Below are 26,575 nucleotides of genomic sequence, written 5' to 3' on the forward strand. Positions count from 1 at the left end.
TCGAGGCCCTAGAGCCACAAAGTGTGGCCCAGGTATCTCATGACCCCCGGATATCTCCAGCACTGAGGACCCAGCAGTGCTGCATCCTTGGGCCCTCGCATTACTAACAGTCAGCTGAGAATTGCCAGCGGGGGCCCACTGCTTGGTAGCCCACCATCCACTGTGTGTTCACAAAAAGTGATGCTCTCTCTCCCGCCATGGGCATTCGGTGGCCGTGAGCCACTTCCCCACCCTGGCCTGTCACATTCAACAAACGCATAAAGGAGGGAACAAGGGCCGTGAAGCTGGTTGGTGATCATTTGCCGTTTATTCCCATCTCCATCCCACTGTTTATTCTTTTCTCTCAGTGCCCCTATTCCAATCTCACTGAGCACCGCATTTCAGTCTCACATTACCCCTCATTCCCATCTCCTCCTGTCCCTCATGCTACTCCCTCCTGCCCCGTCTCTCTTGAAGTTGGAGTCAAGAGCCCAGCCACCAAGATTGGGGGTAGCAACCACACCTAGGTAAGGTAGTACAATCAACCTATGAAAGCCCTTCCTTCCGGGGAAGCTCTTCTTAGGCAAAGATCTAATCCTGGCAGAATTTCATCTGGGCCATATTTCTTTTGTCCGTAAACATTAAACAGTCACCTTAAATTTACTTCTTAAGAATCTTTCTGGTCATTTTGTACGGAAACGGTAAGAGATATATTAAGCTGATAGGGTGGCTCTCCTGGGGACATCTCGCTATAGATCCCAGACTACAGTGCTCAGGCCAGATTAGTCTTTTCTAATCCCTACAGGGTCCTTGTCCAGTTCTCTTTGGGTCACGACAGAATTTTTCCATGACCATTATCTTATTATAAATTTTATGGCACTTTGCCCTAAAATTTGCCCTGTCCCGTTTCAATACAAAGGTAGCTTACAGCTTGCTCTGGGTCTATCCAGTCCCTTCATCCAGACCCTGCTTTTGGGGTGCTTGGAACTAAGGGCAACTGAGGCTTAAGGTGAGTAAATATGACATATTCCCAGGCATAAATATTATTCAGAGTAACTTCCAAGTTACCAAAGCATAGCATTAACCGTCTTCCTGTGTCTATACAAAAAGGACGTTGGTGTAAAGTAAACTATGCAAAGAACATAAGGGAAAGAGAAAACCAATATTTCACTTACAAATACAAAATCCAGGGTCCTTAGAAAGATCTGATCTTACAAGTCACAGGTTCTGGCTAGGGGAAATGAGCGATTAACAGGTAGAGAAAGCAGCACAGAGAAGTTAAAGATGAATACTGCGGAAATGGGAGTGCTTCAGGAGCACTGTGATGGGTGTCACTCAGTAAACCTAAGCTCCTATGGCAAGGAAGAAAGGACAAACCAATGTTATCCTACACCCCACCACCAAAAAAGGATAGGGTTGCTAAATGCACATCTTGAAATGTGGCATTCAAGAAGTTTTATAGCAAGGGATGTGGCTCAGCGTGGAGTGCATGGCTCTCAGATGAGGACTGTGTTTAATCCCCAGCCCTCAAAAACTAGAGGACTAAGTCCTTTTAGTATCCATAGGACTGCAGTGAAGGTGAACGTAGGGGACAAGTCAGGAGATGGGGTATAAAGAGGGCCAGTGGTGACTGGAACATAGTACAGCCATAAAGTGTTTGCTACAACATTACTATTATTATTAAGTAGTACTAAATAATGCTTAGCGTTTATTGAATGGTAACTACATATGCCAGATTAACTCATTGATTCGCACCAAACAATACAATGAAGTATTAGTTTCATTTTACAGATTAAATAATTGTGGTTAAATAGCTTAGAACATAAGGGACTAGTAGAAATGTATCTGTCTCTCCAGGCTGCCTTTTAGTGATGTGTCTGTCCTTCAAGACCCAGTGTTGATGTGTGCCAGAAGACAAAATTTAAGTTTTTCCATAAATAACTTTAAATCACTTTGTAAAATCAGTTAAGATTCCTAAGTTATTTTGCTACTTTTTCATCAAGAATCATTGTTCTAGTAATTAAAATAGTTTAGCAATATTCACTATACCAAATTATGGATTGGAGCTGGTCAAATTCTGTTACTTCAAATAAAAATATATGTCTAAAGTGGTTATAAAAACCACTTTATTGGTTATAAAACCAATTAACCTCATAAACTGATTCATATTGTCATGTTGACTGCCTTACTTTCTGTCATATGCTACTTAAGATTCCCTACTGCCTTTAGGAGTCCATGAATTTAATTCCTTCCGAGGACTTAGCTCTACTTGTTGCTATTAAGAATTGAAAAACAGACTGGTGAGGTAGGACAGCAGGTAAGGTAATTGCCTCGAACACAGCCAACCCAGGTTCAGTCCCCAGAGTTCCTTAGAGTCCCCTAAGCACAGCCAGGAGTAATTCCTGGGTGCAGAGCCAGGAAGAAGCCCTGGGCACCACCGAGGGTGGCCTATAAACAACAATAACAACAAAGAGCTAAAAAACAAGTAATAGCAAAATCAAGTCGTAGCAATTTTATTGTTAGGGAATTGGTTAATAACATGATAGTTCCATAAGAGAGTATTAGACTACTATTTTTTTTGTTTTTTTTTTGGGGGGGTGTCACACCTGGCGGTGCACAGGGGTTACTCCTGGATCTGCACTCAGGAATTACCCCTGGAGGTGCTCAGGGGGCCATGTGGGATGCTGGGAATCAAACCCGGGTCGGCCATGTGCAAGGCAAACAAACACCCTACCGGCTGTGCTATCACTCCAGGCCCCTAGACCACTATTTAAATAGAGTAAACGTGTGTACATGTATGGAAAAATTTCCCACTAATGCTTTATATGAAAAAGAACAGTATAGGATGGACATGCACATGGATTGCATATATGTGCACATATTGTACAGAATATTTGGAGAAATAAGTTTATACTCTTTCAAAATAATTTTGTTTGGCAATGTGTTTTTAAGGGAGGAAACTAAGGGAAAAACTATTGGTGGGTGGGGTCCCACCCAACTGTGCTCAGGGCTTACTCCCGGCCTGTGCCCAGGAATCCACTATTGGTGCACTCGTGGGGCCAAAAGGGGTGCCAGGGATAGAACCTGGTCTATTGCATACCCTCTTTTCTGTTGTTCCATCCCTAACATCATTTTTTAGAGAACTTAGAGCTAACGATGTGCTAAGTTCTCCTGCTTCTTACAGAAAACTTGATTTTGAAAATAAGCTTGCAATGGAAACCTGTAGGTCATGAGAACTGAGTAAGCAAGTGACATTGTGTCATCTATTCCAAAGTGCATTTTCACCCTCATCCCGCTGTGTCGGCCACATTAGCCCCCTGTCCTGCACCAGCCACCATTACCTGTCCAGACACATCCCAGTGTGTCTCCCCTCTGCTTTCCATTCCTGATGTTCCCGTAAGGCCAGTCACACCCTTCACCAAAGATGATTCTCTGACCCTCCCTTCTGATCAAGAGAGAATCTCCCTTCTATTTTTGACAGAATCTGTATCTTTCTCAAACGAAATAGAACTTATATTAGTTTGACAGTTTTACCTTCCCATTTCAACTGTGAGCCCTACAAGAGAAGGATTAATATCTAACTATAACTTATTCAAATCAACCTCTTCCTTTAATATAAACTAAAACCATGCTTTCATATACTGATTATCAATAAAGTTTCCACCAAAATAAATAAATAAATTTAACAGGGCTGGAGCGATAGCACGGCAGGTAGGGCGTTTGCCTTGCACGCGGCCGACCCAGGTTCAATTCCTCCATCCCTCTCAGAGAGCCTGGCAGCCGAGAGTATACCCCCCACCCCTGCACGGCAGAGCCTGGCAAGCTACCCGTGGCGTATTCAGTATGCCAAACACAGTAACAAGTCTCACAATGGAGACGTTACTGGTGCCCGCTCGAGCAAATTGATGAGCAATGGGACGACAGTGCTATACAGTGCTATTCTTTCACATAAATACCAAAGATTCTACTTTTGTAAAATTTTAAAAAAATAGCTTGCACTGGAGAGACAATGTAGTCTTAAGTTGCTTTCTTTGTTCTAAGTCCAGCCCGGGTTTGGTCCCTAGCATCACATATGATCCCTTGAGCACTGCCAGGAGTGATCCCGGTGCACAGAGCCAGGCATGACTCAAAAACAGAACCAAAAAAATTTGAAAACAAGATTTTAGAGCAAATGGCTCTCATTTTCATTACAAACTTAATAAAAGGGAGAACGGATGATCAAATGAAAGTTGGTTTACTCTCAAATTTTAAGTAGGCTGTGAAGATTAATGAAAATAATATTAGTGTAGGACTCACCAACAAGAGTTAATACCAGTTACCTTCACTTTGATGTGGATTATCTGCTTTAGTTCTCAGTGAATTTTTTTCTCTTTTCCTTAAGATTTGGTTTTGTTTCTGTTTTGGGGGGGCCTCAATAGGTGGTGCTCAGGGTTTACTCCTGGCTCTGTGCTCAGGACTCAGTCCTGGCAGTGCTGGGGGGACCACAGAGGTGGCAGATTGAACCCCAGTTGGCCATGTGCAAGGCAAGCACCCTACCTACTGTATTATCTTTCCAGCCCCACGTTTTGGTGGACTTTACCACCGTCCTGCCACCATTAAGATGCAACTTAATAATCTTGGCTATAATTACAGTGTTACAAGCAAACCAGTAAAATAGTCATCTGCCAATGGTAAATCTTAACAATAAGAGACACTGGGGCCAGAGCGATCGCTCTGCAGGCTGAGTGCAGGCTTGAGGCCCACATTGGGTCCCTGGCACCATGAAGTGGTGTGGCTTCCTCAAAAAAGGAAGAGGAATAAGTAGAAGACTGCAAACTGAGACATACTACTGACTCTCTTCTCTCTTTCCATGCAGTATTTTACAATTGGTTCTATAAAAGGCATGAACAGAATTAGGATTAGAGCCATCGATCCGCATAGTGCTGTATTTTTCATGTATTGTCGTGATAAACTTGTCATTCCATTAGGTTTGTATTCTTAAATAACCATCTTGGCATAGCTTTTTTATGTTTTGTGTTGTTTGTGTTTGGGGGCCACACCCAGTTGCTCTTGGAGCTCAAGGGCCCCTCCTGGTGGGGACCAGGAGACCATATGGGGTGCTGGGGATCAAACCCAGGTCTGCAGTGCACAAAGTAAGCACCTTACCCTTTGTATTATCGCTCCAGCCCTCAGAATAGCTTTTTGAAGTCTCTAATTTTCAAAATTTCAAAATAAAATAAAAAAACCAGAAAGAAAAATAAATAAAATTCTTCAAAATTGCAGTGGGGCTGCAGTGTGCCTTTGCAAGTACTCCACTTTCTTTTTAATGTAGGAGAATGGCTATTTATTCAGCCATTAATTAAGCTGATTGATTTGGGCATGAACTCCACATTACTTTTTTATCAGAATGTTTATTTTATTATTTTTTAATTATTATTCTTTTAATCACTGTGAGATACAGTTACAAAGTTTTCCTGTTTTAGTTTCTGTCATACAATGATCGATCACTCAACCCTCCACCAGTGCACATCTTCCACCACCAAGGTCCCCAATATCACTCCCCATCTCACCCCCCAACCCCCGCCTCTATGGCAGACAATCTCCATACGCTCTTAGGTATTGCCTGTTATGAATAGCATAAGATTTCGCTCAGCCGCAAAAGTGGCTGCATGCTCCTGGAATTCTAAAATTTTAGATAATTAGAGTCTAGAGAAATCTCTGCAGCAAGCTGCTAGGTTCGGATATTATCTTTTGTGTCTCTGGATCACGGCTGTTAAGGAGCTTAAGTAGCAGCTGGGGACAGTTTGTGGGTGTGACTTTCAGGGTTCCATGGGAACTGGGGGAGTAGGAAGGACCAGCCCATCCCTTGCCCCTTGAGGCCTGGAGTTTGCCATCACTGAAACCGCATACCTTCACTTCTCATTGGGTTCTGGAAGTTGCGGCCATTAGGGTTTTCGGGGGCAGCTGGAGTCAAGTACTGCATATGTTCTTACATGGTCATTGCTTTGTTACATCACATATATTCTAGAAAGTCTGACCCATGCACAACAAGGTGATTATTTTCACTTAGAGCAACAAAAATGGTCTATATGATATTTGTTAATTTATTCCTTTTTAATGTTAAGTTGTTTTCTTTGTATATCCCCAAGTTCTTTGCCTCCCAAGGGAAAACAAGTTGGGATCTTATGATTGAAAAATGGGGCAGTTCAAAAGTAGAAAGAGAGCGTGGGGGAAATTGTCTGCCAGGAAGGCAGGGGGAGGGTTGAAAAGGGGGGGATACTGGGGACATTGGTGGTGGAAAATGTGCACTGGTGGAGGGATGGGTGTTTGATCATTGTATGACTGAAACTCAAACACTGTAACTGTATCTCATGGTGATTCAATCTAAAAAAAGAAAAAATGGGACAGTTGAGAGGAAGTCAGTAAAGAAACTGCTCACCCCAAGGAAGCTAGGAAATCCTTGGGTGTAGCCACATTTTCCTTCCATTTTGTCAATCAGTTTCTTGTTTTTAAATTCTCTGAGTTAATATCCACTGTTTCCTAGAAATGATCTGAAGATAAAATTGATGTCCTTTATCTGGCTGCAAAAATCACTGGCATCAGAGTCTCTTGTTTAAGAAAAATAATACTGAGAGGAGAAAAATGGAACATTCAGGCTGGCAACATTTGATGTCCATGTAAAAAGGACCGCAATGGTCCCATTGGACTCCACTGAAACTCACTGGCTTAAGAAACTTTTCAGAAATAGGGACATAGGAAGATGGCTAGCATGCTAATAAATGCCTGTTTTGTAAAGTGAAAGACTTTGCAAGTGTGGAAGATGAGTCCCACCCACTGGTTTCAGAAGCCAAGCAGTTGGGGTTAGTTGGTGAGTCATCTCTGATGTGTCTGATAAGGGATTCCAAGAAGCCTGTTTTCATGGCCCTCTAGAAGAAGGCAGAGTGTCTGTGTGTGTGTGTGTGTGTGTGTGTGTGTGTGTGCGCTGCAGTGTCTGTGTGTGTGTGCTACCCAAGGACAAGTGAACATGACCTTTGTTTTTCTTAGCCTGGAAAAGGCAACATGCCTACACTGTCTATAATTTACAGTTTTATTCATCTCTGATGCATGGAATGTCTTTTCTATTTACTTGTTTGTGTTGTGGTAGGCAAGTTGTAACAAGTAACAAGGAACTGGACAACTGGTCCTTTGTGAGAAGCTCACCACTCAAGTGGGGAGAAGTGGGATTGGTTGGGGATGGCACCACTGTGACAATGACAGGGAAGTGGTCACTCTGAACCAGCTCTTGGTGCTCAGAGGGGGCAATGTGACACGTAATACCCTATCAGTAACAGATTTGTGAAATACTTGCTATTAAAGAAAAGAAAAAAGTGCCTGCCATAGAGGCAGGCTTGGGGGGTGGGATGGCAGGGAGGACACTGGGACACTGGTGGAGTAAGTGGGCACTAGTGAAGGGACTGCTACTGAAACATTGTACACCTGAAACTTAATCATGAATAACTTTGTAACTTTGTGATTCACGGTAATTCTATTAAAAAAATTTTTTTTTTCAAAGACCTATAAATGAGGCACCAACAAAACCCACAACTCTTCCAAGAACTATAGGCGAAAAAGGGAAGTAGTGGTGCAAGAGTTTCTCACTGCTTCAACTTCCTCATTTAAACTCAAGACCGCCTACTAGAAAAGCCTGCTAGCTTTCTTAACCTCACAAAGTGTAAAAAACCGGCAGGGGCGCGGCTGGTGGAGAGCCCGGCGGCTCCCGTCAGCGCCCCAGGTTTTCTGTGGGTCGGTCCCGGCCACTCGCCCTGCTGGACCATGGGGCAGACAGACAGAAGAGGAAACGAGGGCCAAGCCGGTTGATTGATCAGTTGCCGTTTATTCCATTCTCTCCACACACCTGTTCCCGTCTCTCTGAGCTCCCCAGTTCTTCTGTCTCCTCTCTCTCCCCCAGCACTCTTCCTCCCTAGCTCCTCACTCCTCCAGCCGGCTCTCTCTATTCTCCTCTTCCTCACTCTTCACATCTCCCCCTCCTTGTCTCTCTCCCCCTTGCCCTCTAGGCTACACCCAGTCTGGTAGAAAAATCAACACAAGAAAGCCCTTCCTGAGGTCCACCAATTTCAAAGGCAACAAGGGGCATTCCAAAGCCCTTCCTGACTGCCAGCTGGCAAAATACCTCTTAAGGTGTTTTTCTCCTTTCCTCAGTCCAAGCACTCATTAACATCTTAATACTAATTATTTTTGTATGGACACTGTAAGAGATACTTTGAGACTTGTAGGGCAGCTCTCCTTGCAACATCTTGCAGACTCAGACTACAGCACTCAGGCCAGATTAATCATTCCTCACCCTAGCAGGGTCCAAATCCAGTTATTACTTTTTGGATCATGACAGCATTTGCCCATGACCAAGCTCTTAACTTATAGTTAAGCATTAGGCACTTTGGCCAGGCCCATCTCGATGCCAGGGTAGCACACAACTCACCGCTTGCCGTGGGTCCATCTCGTCCCTCGTCAGAACCCTGCTTTTGGGGGTGCTAGGAAGTAAGGGCAGCTGAGGCTTAGGTTGAGAGAACAGATGCCCAACAGGAAAATATCATGCAGAGTCAAATGACTCCCAGGTTATAAAAGCATAGCATTTGCTAAGTCTTCCTGTGTCCATACAAAAGGACATGGCTCTGAATAAACTATGCAAAGGACTCAAGGAGAAGAGAAAAACAATATTTACAAGTCAACAGCACACAAAGAAAGAAGTTACAAATAAACACAGAGGAAAGTTCCCAATAAACCTAAACTACCTGAGGCTATGTTATCCTACAACAAAGCATGACAGATTCTTTATCTGCATGCCTTTTAAAAATACCCCTTTCTGTTTAGGATTATATTATATATTACATTAATTGGTCAGCAGTGATCTATTAATACTCTAGGAAAACACCCAAACTAGGGGCTAGTTTAACATAAACTTTGCACCGAAGAATCTAGATTTTTTTTTAATAGGACAAAAAAAAATAGAAGGAACTGTAAAAAGAAGTCCTCATCTGTGTAATCACAAAATAAATAAATAAATGAGCGTGGCAGCAGTGTTGTGGTCTCTCTCTTGCCCCCCTTGCATTCAGTGGCATGAGCCACTTCCCCACCTCAGCCCGCAGCTGCCACCAATGGACACATGAAAGAGGGAACAGGGCCACCAGGCTGGTTGGTTAGTTAGTTGCCGTTTACTCTGTCCTCCCCACTTACCTGTTCCAGTCTCACTAAGCTCCCCATTCCAGTCTTACACTGCCCCTCATTTTGTCTCCTCCTCTCCTGTAAAAAACTAAAGCACGCCGTGGGGCGTGCACACTCGCGGGCTCTCCAGGCAGCTCTGTCTCACCGCCCACGTTCCGTGCCCCGGAACCACTGTGTGTGCTGTCGGTCAAGGGCAGGCGACTGAAGGAAGAAGGCCAAACTGGGTGCTCAATCAGTTTATTTCATTCTCTCTCTCTGCTTCTCTCCCGGCTCTGTATCTCTCTCTGGATCTCTGGATCTGGCCCCCAACCCACTCTTACAGCCTAGTTAAATCCCCCCAGCATGAGGGGGTTGGGGTGTACACATAGGTGTGGTCACCATCAATAGGGTTGAGGTTCCTTTCCCTTAGGGGATGCTTCTCCTAGGACTTAATTCTCTTTCATCAGGAGGATCCACCCAAGGGCAGAGTCCCATGAGTGTGTTTCTCTTCTTCTTAGCCAGCAAACATATAAGAATTCATAATATTAATCATTTTGTATGGACACAATAAGAGATGCATTAAAGCTTATAGAATTGCTCTCCTGGGGTCATCTTGATCTCAGACTACAGTGCTCAGGCCAGATCAGTCTTTCCTATCCCTAGCAGGGTCCTAGTCTCATCATTACTTTTGGATCGTGACAGCATTTGTCTATGATCAAGCTCTTAACTTATAGTTAAGCATTAGGCACTTTGGCCAGGCCCATCTCGATGCCAGGGTAGCACACAACTCACCGCTTGCCCTGGATCCTTCCCGTCCATCGTCGGGACCCTGCTTTTAGGATGCTAGGAACTGAGGGCAACTGAGGCTTAAGTGGAGAAAGCAGATTCCCAGGAGGGAATAATATTCAAGGCCAATTAAATCCCAAGTTACAAAAGCATAATATTGTCTTCTCGTGTCCATACAAAAAGGACATTGCTTTAAAGTAAATTATTCAAAAGGCACAAGAAGAGGAAAAAGGCAATATTAACTTATATAATATAAATTCAGTATCCTAGGACAGTCTGACTTTACAAATTAGCAGAGTCAGATTAAGGGAAAGCCTCGGATTAACTGTTTTGGGGAAGAGAGCATAGAGAAGTGATTATAGCTAAACAAAGGGATGGGAAAGATTCGGGAACACCTTGATGGGATAAGCCTAAACTCCGGGAAGAACCGGGACAAGCTACTCATGGAAAGGGGGGGAAGGACAAAGTAATGTCATCCTACATCTCCCCCTTTTCTGTTTACAAAATTACAAAAATTTGAAATAGAAAGAGGAACAATACTAAATACAATACAATTCCAAATCACAGCACAATTCTAAATCACAATACAGTCTTATTAGTTGTACTAAGATTTCAGCCCGACCCTGGGCCCAGAGCAGTGCTCATAGTATAGAGTCCAGTTGTCCTGCACTGTCCATGGGTGATGAGAGTCACCAATGATTAAGAGTCATTTAGTCCCATTTTGAAGAAATGAAGTGTCTGGATCAAAATTGAAGAGTTGTTCCTGTAACAGCATCAGTAGTGGTAGCAGCAATGAGTCTCAGGGGAGCAGCGGTTAGAAGTCCGATAAATTTCAGAAAGTACTGGATCAGTTGGGGAGCACTGGAACAAGAGCATCACAACTTCTGGCAGGAGAACTTCAGCAGAGGAATACAGCCATTCTCTGGTCAGGTTCCTTAGCGGTCATATGTGCAACCTAGCTTATGTTTGAGAAAAAACACTTATTTAAAGTTATCAGAGGCCTTGACAGTTGGGGTTTGGTCTCCATGCCTGTGGATAAAGAGACAGAGGGAAGCTCCAATACGAATGGATATCCTAGAGAGAAATGAGAAGGTGTTCCTGTTAAAAGCCATTCCTTTCTCCTTCAGGAACCTGTGAATACCAAGGAAAGGGTAAAAGTAAAGAATTGTTAATTCAAAATATGGAGGCCTGGCGTTGTCCAATCCACAACCTGTAAAAGAGGGGTATATGGAAAGATCTTAATCCTCATGATATGCAAAAAAGGGGCTAGAGGCCTTTGCTGCAGGTCCTCTAACGCTGGCTCCTCTTCTTTCCTTGTGACTTCCAGCTGAAATCAGTTTGGTGATGAATCTGAGCTGGAATTTGAAGGGTTGTGAATCTCTGGAGATCCAAATCAGGTGGTTGAATTCTGCTTCTGATAAGACGTAACAGGATCCAAAGTTTCTTAGTGGGGTTGTCATCTGTTGAAACAAAAGCATAGCCTTTTCCTCGAATGAGGAGTTTTCCTGCTACATTCAATTGAGAAAATACCTCCTTTTTGCATTTGATTTAACATTCCATATGTCCACGGAAAACGTAGAGGTGGTGGGCTTAAAGCCGCAGTGTTCTTTACTGAAAAGAGGTTGTAATAACCGTATCAGGGCAGGAAATATCCAAGGCTGTGCTTCCTGCCGTCACTGGCTGCAGCAATTATACTGACTGGAGCTCTGAAACTCCACACTGGGGAAAGGGGCTGCAACTGTGCACTCGCGGGCTCTCCAGGCAGCTGTGTCTCACCGCCCACGTTCGGTGCTCTGGAACCGCTGTGTATGGGCTGGATCGGGACGGCGGGTGGTCAAGGACAGGCGAAGGAAGAATGAGGACCAAGCTGGTTGCTGATTAGTTACCATTTATTCAATCTTCCATCTTTCCCATCTCCCACACTCCCAGCTCCGGCCTCTCTCTGGATCAACTCCAGCCTCTCCTCTACCTCTCCTCCTACTTCTCTCTCCCACCTTGCCCTGTAGGCTACACCCAGCCAGGTAGCAAAATCAACATAAGAAAGCCCTTCCTGAGGGCCCGGCATTCCAAAGCCCTTCCTGACTCTTAAGGTTTTTCTCCTTTCCTTAGTCCAAACACTTAACATCTTAATACTAGTTATTTTTGTATGGACATAGCAAGAGATACATTGAGGCTTGCAAGGCAGCTCTCCTGGCAACACCTTGCAACAGGCTCAGACCACAGCACTCAGGCCAGATTAATCATTCCTCACCCTAGCAGGGTCCGAATCCAGTTATTATTTTTTGGATAATGACAGCATTTGCCCATGACCAAGCTCTTAACTTATAGTTAAGCATTAGGCACTTTGGCCAGGCCCATCTCGATGCCAGGGTAGCACACAACTCACCGCTTGCCCTGGGTCCATCTCGTCCCTCGTCAGAACCCTGCTTTTGGGGGTGCTAGGAAGTAAGGGCAGCTGAGGCTTAGGCTGAGAGAACAGATGCCCAAAAGGAAAATATCATGTAGAGTGAAATGACTCCCAGGTTATAAAAGCCTAGCATTTGCTAAGTCTTCCTGTGTCCATACAAAAAGGACATTGCTCTGAATAAACTATGCAAAGGACTCAAGGAGAAGAGAAATACAGTATTTGCAAGTCAACAGAACACTAAGAAAGAAGTTACAAATAAACACAGAGGAGTGGGAGCACAGTAATGGGAGTAACCCAATAAACCTAAACTACCTGAGGCTATGTTATCCTACACTCTCCCCCATGTTAGCTTCTCCATGCTCCATCTTACTGCCTTGATCTTGCATCCAACCACCAAGCATTCAGGTAGCAGCCACACCTAGGTCTGGTAACATAATCAACATATGAAAGCTCTTCCTGATATCCTACAGTCAGGAGATCTGCTCAAGGGCGAAATACTACCTATAGGTATGTTTTTCCTTCCCCTAGTCCAGTAACCATTCAAACATTCATCTTAATTCTACTTCTTAATATTAGTCATTTTGTATGGGCACAGTAAGAGATACATTAAGCTTATAGGGTGGCTCTCCTGGGGACATTTCACTATAGATCCCAGCCTACAGTGCTCAGGCCAGATTAATCTTTCCTAACCCTAGCAGGGTCCTAATCCAGTTGTTACTCTTTGGATCATGACAGAATGGTCTGTGACTGTGCTCTTAACTTATAGTTAAGTATTATGGCTCTTGGTCTGCCCTGTTTTGATGCCAGGATAACCCACAGCTTGCCCTGGGCTCATCCAGTCCCTAATCAGGACCCTGCTTTTGGGATGCTAGCAATTAAGGGCAACAGAGGCTCATGTCGAGAAAACAGATGCCCAGGAATGAATACTATTTTGAGTCAATTAACTCCCAAGTTACAAAAGCATAGCATTAACTGCCTTCCTGTGTCTATATAAAAAGGGCATTGCTCTGAAGTAAACTATGCAAAAAGACATAAGAGAGGGAGAAAAGCAATATTTCTCTTGCAAATACAAATCAACAGAGTTTGATTTGGGGATAAAGGTGATTGACTGATTGGGGAAGCAGAGCACAGAGAAGAGGTTAAAGATAGTCACACAGGGGGTCCTGGGGGTGACAGCACAGTGGGGATAGCATTTTCCTTGCACGCAGACGACCCGGGTTTGAACCCCAGCATCCCATATGGTCCCCTGAGCACCACCAGGAGTGATTCCTGAGTGCAGAGCCAGGAGTAAGCCCTGTGCATCACTGGGTGTGACCCCAAAAATGAGGAAAATAAAGATAAACACAGAGGAATGGGAGTACCTCGGAGTACTGTGATGGGTGTAACCCAATAAACCTAAGCTCCCTGTGGCCAGGGAGAAAGGACAAACCAATGTTATCCTATACTCATCTGTTCCCTGCCTTGTCCTCTGGCCATCAGAATGTTGAAATTTAAACAAAATTTAGTGATAAGTCCATTTTGGGACTGAGTAATACATTTGTATTCCTTTCCATAAATGTATTGTGATTTCTTTAAATGAAATAAGAATCACATTGATGAGCTTGGGACTTAAATGGATAAGAATAGTAATATAATACTTTTCATATATTATAAAATGTATTGTATATATTATATAAATATATAATGTATATTTTATTGCATAAAATATATACTATATATAGACTCCCATAATGGATAAGAATAGTAATATAATACTTCTACTATAAAAGTAATCGTTGTTGGAGAGTGTTTTGAAAATGTATAAAATAATCACCCAACTTCCCAGCTTTGAAGCATAGCTCTGTTAATATTTTAATGTATTTTATTCTCATTTTGGTCTTCTGTTTAGGTTATACTATCTTACACTGTGGATATTTGTCTTTAGAAGACAATGAAGTGTGTTGAGTAAGGGGTTTTAATCCTAGGGTTTGAGGACTCTGACTATAGACAAAATACATAACCTCTTAGAACTTCAATTTCCTTATCTATAAAACAGAAATCATAATAGTACTATAAGTGAAATGTTTTTTTAAAGTGCTTTTAGCATAGGTCCAATATAGTGAAATATTTCTGCTAATGATCAATAAACTGTTCTTACTGATTACATTAAATTAAGCTCTTGGAAAAGCATTTGTATATAAATAAGTTTGATTTTTTTAATATTTAAAACTTTTACATGATTTAGGGACTCAGATTTCCCTGGGTCATTTTCCTCTCTGTTGTGCCTGTGTCTTTCTGTATGAGTTCTCACTAATGCCTCCTACCAGCGTGGCTACTTTAGGTAGGTCAGGAACAACTTCCCAGGCTGCTCCATGTCTGCTCTGGGTTTGTTCCAGACATCCTGCTTCCGCTCAGCACTGCTGTCCCAGGGCCCTCCCTCAGGTACTCTCCCGTATCTAACCTGGAATCTCACCAAGAACCTTTGCCCTGCGACCCCTAACTCAGATGGCAGAATCCTTCACTTCCCCTTCTCCCCCTCAAGTATCCTGACTCCACTGACTGTTTTCACTGACCTGAAAAGCCACTGAATCTGAGTTTCCTTTTTAATTGAAGGGTTCTGTGATTTGCAGTACTGTTAGTGGTGGTTTTTGTGTGCATAATACCAACATCACATGCTGCCCTAGCATATCTATCTCCCTCTTCCCAAGGACCCCAACTTCTCTCCCTTTCAGCTCCCCTGTATGTGAGTTTTCTAATCAAGCGGGGATAATACTTTAAATTCTTGGTTTTTATCCTCCTCCGTTGATTTCTCCATGGTGCACAGTCCATCTTCCACTTCCAGGTAGCTCTCTCCTAAGCATCTTTACTCACTTCCTGCAGGTATCTTTCTTTGGAAGAGATGGGGTGAAATGGAAGAGCAGGGAGTGTTGGTGGGGGGGGGAAGATGGAAGGAAATATCAGGCAGAAAGTATAGGAGGATAGAGAGAATGTGGGCAGGTAGAAGGAAGGTTTATAAGAGAATGAGGGAAGGGCCAGCAAGAGAGGGAAAGACTGGGAAAAGATGGTTGGCCATAAAATGTCATATTGCTTAGAGTTTGTATTATTTACATGAACTCGAGTTTAAATTTTGTTTTGAATGTTCTGCCTCCTTGATATGCATATAATTTGTAGTAATAAACTGTGCGCTGATGGGAAATTATAACAGATAAAAGCAGGACTTGGAATAAAGACTCCTTCAGCAAGGAGCTTTTCAGTTTAAGGGGCACGGGATATAGCTCAGGAGGAGAGCACTTGCCTTGAACGTATGAGGCTCTGGGTTTGCTCTTCAGTGCCACGCATGCACACACACATGCATGTATAATGTTTTTAACCAACTTTATAAGACAAAGAACTATAATTGGTCATGCGCCTCAGACCCCTTTTGGAAGGAGTGACATAATTTGTGGGTTGGGATAGATGCAGAGTTCAGAGACTTTTTATTTATTTGTATATTCAATTTAGTCCAAGCAGAAGTATGTCAGCCTTGCTTTTATAATTCCTCATGGTAGAAAATAAACAATTATAAAGTTTGTATCTTGATAAATAAGTAAGGGGGCAAGCAGTGCCCTTGTCCCTCTGAGGAAGTAGCTGAGACCTTGCATTCACACTGAGACTTCACTGCAGTAGCTGACGGCCGAAGCTGCTTCTCTTGCAGTATCCCCTGGTTCTCTGGGGTATCCATGTTACAGGTACAGTGATGTGGTGTGGCACCTGCCTGCAGAAATCGTGGCCAGCAATTCAGCATTGGTTCAGCAGTGTGAGAATCAGAATCATGAGATGTGTAGACCCAAGGCCAGGCCTTGCCCTTTAAAGCCCTTATTATCCCAGCTCTGTGGTTATGGACCAGAAACATCAGCGTCACCATGGAGCTGGTTCAAAATGCAAAACCTCAGGTTACAGTCCAGACCTAATTTAGAATCTCTACTTAAACAGGGTCTTATGGTAATTTGTATATACATGTTAAAATTTGAGGAGAGCTTCTGTAACCTTTGGTCAGACAGATTCATGCTGGGGAGGGTTGATAAGGATTATCTGGATTTTGAGAGATAATCTTGGAAGAATTATCTGGAAGAATTAAAAACCTTTCACATGCTTGAGTGCTGTGGACAACCTCCCCCCCACCATCTGAGTTATTTTGGGATCCTCTGCAGTGATTCCTTCTTTTTTCAAGGTTTCTGATACTGGGTTGTTAGTTTGTCATCTGATTTATTGCTACAGAGGTAGATTTTTAAAATAATGATCTTGTCTCCCTTAATGTATTTTTAAGATTAATTTCTTATCAATAAAATGCTCCAATTTGAAGGATAGGATTTGATATTTATCTAAATACAACAGTGAAATTTTAACACAATCATGCTATAGGCCATTTTAGGTTTTGTTCTGTTACTGTTACATCTTTCCACTTCACTTCATTAGCATAAAGTACTTCATAAAATGAAGTTCATTATAAAGCTATCCATTTAGTGTGGTGTAACAAAATATCACTATCCTACAACATTATTCAAAACCATGGCAAATGCTCTTAGGGTAGATATTTAGCTTGTCATTGTTCTAAGATATGAGTCAAATATTCTGCATTTGGGGGAAGGGGTGGAACTCAGTGGTAGACCATTTGCCTTTCATGTACTAGAGAACCCCAGTTTGATTTCCAGCATCTCTCTCTCTCTCTCTCTCTCTCTCTCTCACACACACACACACACACACACGTATCAATAATTGTATCTAGAGCTGTCAAATGTCTAAGAAATCATCACTATCACTGTATCACTGTCATCCCGTTGCTCATCAATCTGTTTGAGCGGGCACCAGTAACATCTCCATTGTGAGACTTGTTGTTACTGTTTTTGGCATATCGAATATGCCACAAGTAGCTTGCCAGGCTCTGCCATATGGGCAAGATACTCTCTGTAGCTTGCCGTGCTCTCCAAGAGGGGCGGAGGAATTGAACCCGTGTTAGCCGCGTGCACGGCTAACACCCTTGCTAGGCTAATGCTATGCTATCACTCCAGTTCTAGCCCTATAGGAAACTCTCTAAGAAATAATGGAGGGAATAAATACCAGTAGAGGTTTAGAAATGAGGAAATTCATCTCAGCATTCAAAAGTAGTAAAAGATCCTGAGTATGGGCATCTATAGCAACATATATTCCTTCCTCGAGGCCAATAGGGTTTTCTTAATTAATCATGTTAAACTAATTTTATCTTTGAGATAAGAATGAACTACTGGGGCTTAGGACTGTATTGATTTTGACAAGATATTTGGCATAGTTCCAGGATTAACAAATGAGGTTCTATCACTTGTAGATTCACTTATTCTTAGCTATGTGCTATCTTTGGTATTCTATCACTATATCACTGTATTACTGTTATCCCATTGTTCGTTGATTTACTCGAGCGGGCACCAGTAACGTCTCTATTCCTCCCAGCCCTGAGATTTTAGCAGCCTCTCCTTACTCGTCTTTCCCAATGATTGGAGGCTCTTTCAGGGTCAGGGGAATGAGACCTATCGCTACTGTTTTTGGCATATCAAATACGCTACAAGTATCTTGCCAGGCTCTGCCCGTGCAGGCGGGATGTTCTCGGTACCTTGCTGGGCTCTCCGAGAGGTATATATATATAGAGAGGTATATATATAGAGAGAGAGAGAGAGGTATATATATACCAATATATATATATATATTACTCTATGATTTGTTGCCTACTGTCTGAACTCCATCAAATATGGTGTGGTAATTACGGAAAATGCGTAGGAAGTGTCTTATAATGTGCCACGTGGTCCGGAAAGTGGCTTGGATCGTGGCAGCGGTTGGGTAGTGGAGGTCAGCTGCCAGGGCTGGGTCCCTTGGGGCGGGGAGGGTTCTCACCCGCCCCCCCTCTGGGGTGCCCTGAGTGAAAACAGCCTGGCACGGAGTCCCATTTTTCTAATGCAGTCTGGTATTAGAAATAATAATAAAGCAATCTGACTTCTGGGTGGAGAGTAGGTCAAAAGAGTCAAGACAAGGAGTCTTAACAAGAAAATAGTGTGGGTGAGGTGGGGGAAGCACATGAATTCGGGGCTTATTTGGGATGTGTAAGTGATAAGAACGTTGCAGTGATGTGATGTGAGGGACGACAGAGCAGGTTAGTGATCGGGGATGACTGGCTTGAGCAGTAGTTGACTGGACCACAGGCCATATCCACGTGGCTTTGACCTTGTCACAATCCATAACAGGGGCTTGGATGAAGTTACCCTCGAGATATGAACCAAGATAATGAACCTTGAACTCCTTCAAGATATGAAAGAATTAATATTTAAGTAAAGAAGATCAGCAAGTTAAAAAGTTATCACTTCTGCAAAGATGAAGTGTGATGGAAATATGACTGATCTTATTTCCTGCATAGTCCTGCATTTAGCTTAAAAAAAAAGTCCTCATTGTAGAACCAGGCTCCTTAAACTGTTGGCAGTTTACACTAGAGCTGCAATAAGAATGAAAAGTGTTACATACTATCATAGAAAAGTGAATGCCAAAATAGGTCACCTTAAACGAAATGGGAAGCCCAGCTCAAATTCGCAATTTTACTGCACTTTGTATTTTGGGGACTGAAACTTATGTGCTTGCTGTGTTCTCTTCTTGGCACACAGTCTCTGAAAGCACTGATGAGAAACTAAACCATGACTGACATGTGAAGAACTTTCACAGGATGATTGCTGAGAGAATTGTAGTTGTTTAAGACAGAGAACACACTGGGTCTGGAGTGATAGCACAGTGGGTAAGGCATTTGCCTTGCACGTGGCCAACCCGGGTTCGATTCCCAGCATCCCATATGGTCCTCTGAGCACACCAGGGGTGATTCCTGAGTGCAGAGCCAGGAGTGACCCCTGTGCATTGCCAGGTGTGACCCAAAAATAAAAAAATAAAATAAAAAGACAGAGAACACAATCATAAAATGAACATCCTCAGGATTATAAAGTGGAAAAGATGAAGTGTGATGGAAATATGACTGGATTTATGTAGGTACAGAGAGTAAAATGTGGACCTGAGGATATAAAGAGTAGCTGTTATTTCAGCTTAGCCTCTGCTCCAGTGCACAGAATTTTCCAGAAGTAGTGGCATACATTCCATTTATCTGTGACAGAACACACTTTTCAGACTCGGCTATATCTATGTTGGCATGTAGCATCGAGACTTCCTGTTATGGGTGAAGAGTTGGATGGGTATTCTCTGGAAGTTTCTCCCTAATACAGAAGTCTAGAACTTTTAGTCTCCCAACAGATACCCTTTTATTTCTCAGGGGACACAATGCCCAATGATATCCCTTACCTCATCTTCTCAATCCTCTTGTTTTTGACATGCAGATTCTCAAAATTTTTCTGATCACATTCAGAATACTCAGTCTCCTTCCTCCACTGCCTCATATCCCATTGTTCCAGTTGATACTCTAACTCCCTTTCTCTTTCAGAATGTAAGTCTGAAATACGCACCCTATAACAACTCAACTATTTCTTGCGGAGGTTTAGTTTCCAGTGAAAAAATGTCTTTTTCAGCCATAATAAAACTAGTGATGACAGTTGACAGTGTGGAAATTTACTTAATATCCAAATGGCATGCCAACATGAATCACTAGAGTTCTTCTTTAGTAAAACAAGAACACCAGCTTATTTCTTCTTCTCGGCAACCACAATTATGTGTCCAAATATCTACTTGGTCAAATAGAGGAATAATCATGCTCAAAATAGGAGAATTTAGAACAAGTCATTGCACACTCTTGAGTCATTCCTCCTTTCATTTCCTTTTGGGTGCCATATTTTCTCTATCTCTCATGTCTTCAACTAGCTCCTCTCAAACAATTCCAAGAACTATTATAGCAACTTTGAAAACTTACTGCTTCTTTCCAAGATTTAAACAAGGAGGTGTTCTCTGTTTTAGTAGCATTAATGCTAGTTTTGTTGTTGTTGTTGTTGCCTAAAGCACTCAGAGTTTAACATACACAGTTTACCTCTTACTGATTTGGTAGAAGATTTTTGTTTTATATTAGACTTCTGTCTTTGAGGGGAAAGCTCAGTATTTTGGGAAAGACGGAAAAGAGTTTTGAGAGACTGGTATATGTGCAGAGAACATCAGACTCACTGAAAGTCCTTTCATCCGGGGTGCAGTATTACATTTGAAATGTGGGAGCAAGTGAGTTTTCATCACTGTAGGAGTATCTTATTCACTTGTTTTTATTAGTGTGGGGAAGAAGATAGATGAAAACTGCTTAAATCTTTCCTGATCAAAACTTTTCTCCCACTTGCAAAACAAAGAAATAATAGAAGCTTATGAATCAATTCTTCACCTCTTGCCAAGAGGTACTGGGCAGATGGGCATCAGCTACGAGAGATTCAACCCACTATGATTTGTCAGGAGGCAAGAAAAACATGCAAGAACCAAGTGAACCAAAGAGGGCATATTTTCCCTTGTAATGTTCCTCTTATTAATAAGTAGTGAGTCAGTGGAGTTGAGGACCTTGGTGAATTACTGTGTAGGTATTAGCAATTCTCCTTCCTGCTAGACACGCAGTCCCCATGAGTTCAGGTTTCCTTACTCGGTAAAGGCACAGAGCTAATCTCTCTCTTCAAGTCTCCTCTTCAAGACAGGCGAGGTGAATCGACCTAATGGGGCACAGAGGCCCTCAAAACAGCATGTGGCTGACCCACACATTGCAGCTATCACCTCCCTGCTGTTCTGCTCCAGCAGAGTTCCGTAATGACCCATCACCCACCGTCAAGAAGGATAGCACTGGCGGAAGTTATCACTTACTGTTCAGCGACCCAAGTAACAAGAACAAACTCTGAGTGAAATTCAAGCTTGCTTTTTCATAAATAATATTTGTCTTGTAAGAGGATAAAAGTCACACCTCAGTTATGAGTCTGATTCTCTGACTGAGACTTCAAACTCTATCACATATCTCAAGGTTACTGGATTGGTCAATGCTTGCTCTCAATTTTTCACCTTTTTCATGAAAGGTGAAATAACCAGAAATAATAAGGAGCTTACCCTTTTAATCACCCTCCTACTCAGGGATCTTCATATATATACATATATATATATATATGAATGTTCTTCCTTACAATCTTTTTTTAATTAAAGCACCATGAATTGCAAAGTTATTTATAGTTTTGTTTTTGACATAGTGTCCTACTATCACCACCTACTATTAAAGTGTTCTACAATCCCACCACCAATGTCAGCTTCCCTCCACAAGCCTTCCCATATTCTCTCTCCTACAATAATATCTTGACCCCTTTCCTAGCTGCTCAATTTGACCTTCACCCAGATTGTTCGGGGTTTTTTGTTCCTTTTTCCCTTTTCGTGGTTTGCTTTGGTGTTTTCAAACTGTTGAGCTCTTGTTTCCTGACTAACTTCTGATGGTCCTTCTGCTATGCAGTTGAGCATTGTGTACTCCCTACTTACCTGTGCATGGCTGCACTGCACACAAGAGGAATACAATGCCCTAAGACTCTATAGAGCTAAGGAGCAGTTTCTGTGCCGATAGCAAAGAAAGGCGCTGAAGTGAGTGATCTCTGAGCTCAGGCTCTGAAGCATAGTGGTTCGATAGGTGGGCTTAAGAGAAGGCAGCCAGCAGAGAGAGTTGCATGAGTTGTGTGATGTGCCAAGTGCCTCTCTGAAGAAAAATAATTGACTTAATTATTCAAATGTGGAATTCATTGCATTCATGTATTGTTCTAGTGATATATTTCCCTACATGGGGAAGTGACTGGTTTCATTTGGGGACTGGAATTCTTTTCCTTTAACAAATTGACTTTGTTTTCCACCATTGTGTCTGCTTTTACCAAACAATTCAGAAATAATCTGTGTAATCACTCAGATCATTTTAACTGTGCTTTTTCTTGAGGAGGGTTTGATAATGAGCCAGATGTACTAAAACAAAAACATGAGTTCATCATACAAAGAAGTCTTTTCATTATGTTTGATTGTCAGAACTTCCCCACTAATTAAAGAAGTACTTATTTTTAGAGGATCCAGGTGTGGAAAAATACCAGATTTTTTTATCTCAGTGATTCAATGTATTGATTAAAAAATAATCATAGAACAATTTTATACGTAAAAAAATAATCATAGAAAATCTTATACGTAATTTTTCTGTGTCTCCATATTACAAATGAAGAATCTGGGGATGAAGAAAGTTGCCCCAAGTCACGTGGTGACTGATGACCTTTCCCTCCCCTTCCTCCCTATTCCCACACCTACTTTTCATACCTCAGACTGGACGTGACAAGACTGTATATATAGTACAAGAACTCTGTCTTATAATGTTTTCATTTTCATTTTCATTTCCCTACTGAAATGATCCCAGAGAGCTATTTAGATTTTGAATCACGTAACAGATTTGAACTGTTAGATGCATGGATTCGAACAAAGCAGTCCTTTCTTTATTTGGTAGCATTTAAAAGAAGAAAGTGGCAACAAGGTAGTAACAAGTTCCTGAGATACTGTAACCAGAGAATTGATCCCCACAATTGGGTTGGAGGAGGGGTACTGAGAGAGAGGGTGCTGGAGTCCGTGGGGGAGGAAGGCGGGTGCACTGGGAATGGTTGTGATGTTGGAATTATGTGCATGAGAAACCATTACTAACATTATTGTAAATCACAGAATCTCAATCCATACCAAAAATTCAAGGGTTTGGGTAATAACTTGCAAAATTCAGATACTAGCAATGAATGGTGTTAGATGTATAAATAAACCTCTGTCCTAAAATGTAATGTTGGTATATGTTCCTTTATATGAGAAAATTTGTTTTCTATTCTCCAGGATACTTTTGACTTCTGTGACACTGCTATCGATATATTCAATAAACCTTCTGTTGATCTGTTCAAAGGAAACAGGTAAGCTGAGAATGTCTATTTTATGACATGGCAGTCAGACTGAAAGTTGTTCATGGTGGTATAATGAATAAATGATGCTCTCTGCTCAGCATCTTAATCATTACAGAAAAAAGAATACTTTGCCCAGCAGTCACTGAAAAATCTATAGTAGTATTTATAGAGAAATCATTATCAACAGAGAGCAACTGGCATTGTCATTTAAAGTGAATCCTCAGTCTTACCTGTTACTTTGCTTTCAGATGACTCGTCTTAAAGGCTCTGGTTTTTCCTTTGGTCTTTATAAACGCAGAACCACGATCCCGTGTGTTTGCATTACAGTTCCTATGGTTATGACAGTAGAGAGCCCTCATCACGCCAGTGCACATGCCAGGGAGACAATGTTGTTCCGCAGGCAGTGTGGGACTGCGTGTTCTGGTTCTCTGGGAAGCCTAGTACCTAAGGTGTTTGTCTTCTGTGCTTGGGACACTGGGTTATGCTTGCAATACTTTTGCTTTTATGTTAAGGAAGACCACTTGGCCAGCGTCTGTTGTACATAGACAACTCCAATTAACTGGGACATTCTGTAATAAATCAGGCCTGCAGCACTTTGTGTCGTTTAAACACCAGTCTTGTGAGAAGTAAACAGAGGTTTAAATATAGCCTGACCCATATTGCTTTCATGACTCTTAAAACTGTGAACTGAACTATCATAAGGAAATATAAACATTTTAGACATGAATAATCTAAATTTCAGTATCTATTGAAATAAGCTATTGAACAATACTGTTGAATTTTGTTAGAACCAAACATTTTTTACTTAGCTGCAGCTCTTTGTGCATTGCCTATCTTTGAACTAAACTTACAAATGATCAGAATTTTGATTGACATATTTCTAAACATATTGTGATATTTAGAATACATGAAGGATTGATGAGATAGTATAAATTCTTCTTTTGTCTTATCAATTCAGCAATTCTTTCACATGGAACGCTTTCATCTCAACAATTATAATTTTTAAAATTGGATCTTTATTTTAATGGTGCACACAAGACTAGAGAATACGATCATGGTAGGAATTTCCTTCCAATAAAGTAAAAGGACTATTTGAAATAATTAAAAATAAAAAACAAACCTTATTGTTGGATTAAAATACTTTTCTTACCAACATGAAATAAAAGGTAAATGGTAATAAAATCTGACATTTAAAACCAACAAGAAATTGCTTTATAGTAAATGTGTCTTTTTTTTTCTTTTTGCGTCACATCCGGCAATGCACAGGGGTTACTCCCAGCTTTGCACTCGGGAATTACTCCTGGCGGTGCTCAGGGGACCTTATGGGATGCTGGGGATCAAACCCGGGTCGGCCTCGTGCAAGGCAAACGCCCTACCTGTTGTGCTATTGCTCCAGCCCCTATAGTAAATGTGTCTTAGCCCTTACAAGGTCAAAATTTGTGTAATTTTCAGAAAGACAAAGAAGTTGGGAATTAGTAAACAGAATGGAGAAATCTCTGTTTTTAACTTTTAGAGCTCTGTGTTTTCTTATAATCTCAACTGTGATTTTTAACTAGGCTGCATGGGGTTTTTTTGTTTCTTTTATTTTTTTGGTGGGGAGAGGGTTTCTTTTAGGGAGGTTAGGTGGATTTACTTTTTTAATAAAATTTTTATTTTTTTAATTAAATTGTTATAAAAAGAACTGTGAGTTATGGAACTATTCGTAATCGAGTTTCAGGCATATTTAGGCATATTTCAACACTAATCCTACCACCAGTGTCAACTTCCCTCCACCCGTGTTCCTATATTCCTTCCACAGCCCCAACCCCCGCCCCATTCCCTCTCCCCCACCATTGTCAACTCGACAGGCACATTACAAAGGTACCCTGGTGGCAGCTTAGAGATCAGTGATGTTTTCAGCCTGTGTTTTGATATACGGCTGGACCACTCAGTATTCATCAATCTAACTGAAGCCCCGACTTGTTCACCCATCACTACCGGTTCTCTTCTCTTCCCGTCCCCGCCTCCATCCCCATTTTCTCTACAGGCTGCATGGTTTATGAAAAGCTGGGAGAACAGGTCTTTGGCACCACGGGGAAGCTGGTGATCTTTGGAGCTACATCTCTGCAGAACACTGGAGGTAAAAGGAACATTTTTTTCTGTGCGTAACTTTAAAGTATGTGTGAAGGTTATTTTTTTCTGACTCTAGTGTCATGTGGCCACTTGGATTTATTTTTTGTTTGAGAGGAGAGAAAGAGGAGGAAATATGTGTCTAAGAGAGAACACAGTCTTCTCCAGAGTGGAAATAAGCAAGCAAAGAAACAAAGACAAATAAGAGAGGTACACGTTGAAGGAGAGCGTGGGCTTGAAGAGCAAACCTGGCCACGTGAATTTTAAAACAATTCAAGCCGTTACCATTTTTCTGTTTGTTTTCGGGCCACACCCAGAAGTGCTCAGGGCTTACCCCTGGCCCTGTGCTGGGCATCACTCCTGGCGAGGCTGGGGGGACCATATGGGGTCCCGGGGACCAAACTTGGGTCAGGCACATCCAGGATATATGCCCTACTGCTTGTACTATTTCTCGGCCCCACAGTTATCATCCTAATTATGGATCTTGGAAAGTTAAGCAGAGATAGCAGAAAGTTACTCAAACCCGAGTTACTTGGAGAGTACCTAAAGCTGTCTTTGTGCTTATTGAAGGTTACTCTAAGAAAAAGCTGGTAACCCTTTATATGGCTTGTAACATGAGCCTGGGTATCTTCTTTCTAAAAATGTTCTCCTCTTTCTCTAGCAATGCTGAGCTACCTCTTTATAGTGAAAAATGAACTGCCCTCAGCCATAAAATTCCTAATGGAAAAGGAAGAAGCATTTACGTAAGTTACAGACCATTTTTTTCCTAAGATAACTGAAATATTTTAAAGTTAAATTTAAAGGGCTAACCAAAATATTTACTTTATGAAAATTAAAGAAACAAAATTTTCCTAGGGGTGTTTTTTTCCTTTGTTCCTGCAACAATAAATTTCTTTGGGACTGATTGTATAAAGGAAGAACCAGGGAGAATTTGAATGTGAGCACTTAAATGGTAGATTCATCTGTCATACTATAGATTTTAGGCACTGCACTTTCCCAAGAGTCTGAAATCTATATCTAGTTTCTGTAAAATAGAACAGATAAGTATTATTTTTACCACAGAAGTGGAGAATGCAAAACAAATTAAGACCCTAGCCTCTCTCTTAAAGAAGGGAGATAGCAGTTTGGAAGCAAAATTTACATGAACTAACTTCATTCAAGATGCAACTAACCCTGGAAAATGTTGCCGCTACATTTGGCATGTCTTTTATGTTTTGACTCCTTGTTTAACAGTCCTTGTCTATGG

At 41.8% G+C, this 26,575-nt stretch overlaps 1 protein-coding gene across 3 annotated transcripts in view; it reads left to right on the forward strand.

Annotated features, from left to right (window-relative positions):
* Window positions 1-26,575, forward strand: part of SLC38A1 (solute carrier family 38 member 1) — a 117,365-nt gene that overhangs the window by 69,698 nt on the left and 21,092 nt on the right. For all 3 annotated transcript variants that reach the window (XM_055141108.1, XM_055141109.1, XM_055141107.1), the window contains exons 6-8: window positions 23,156-23,229; window positions 25,247-25,339; window positions 25,991-26,072. In XM_055141108.1, coding sequence (XP_054997083.1) covers window positions 23,156-23,229; window positions 25,247-25,339; window positions 25,991-26,072 — 249 coding nt within the window. The remainder of the gene's footprint in view (window positions 1-23,155; window positions 23,230-25,246; window positions 25,340-25,990; window positions 26,073-26,575) is intronic.

This window comes from Sorex araneus, chromosome 6 (genome assembly GCF_027595985.1).
Source record: "Sorex araneus isolate mSorAra2 chromosome 6, mSorAra2.pri, whole genome shotgun sequence".
In the NCBI taxonomy this organism is placed as follows: domain Eukaryota; kingdom Metazoa; phylum Chordata; class Mammalia; order Eulipotyphla; family Soricidae; genus Sorex; species Sorex araneus.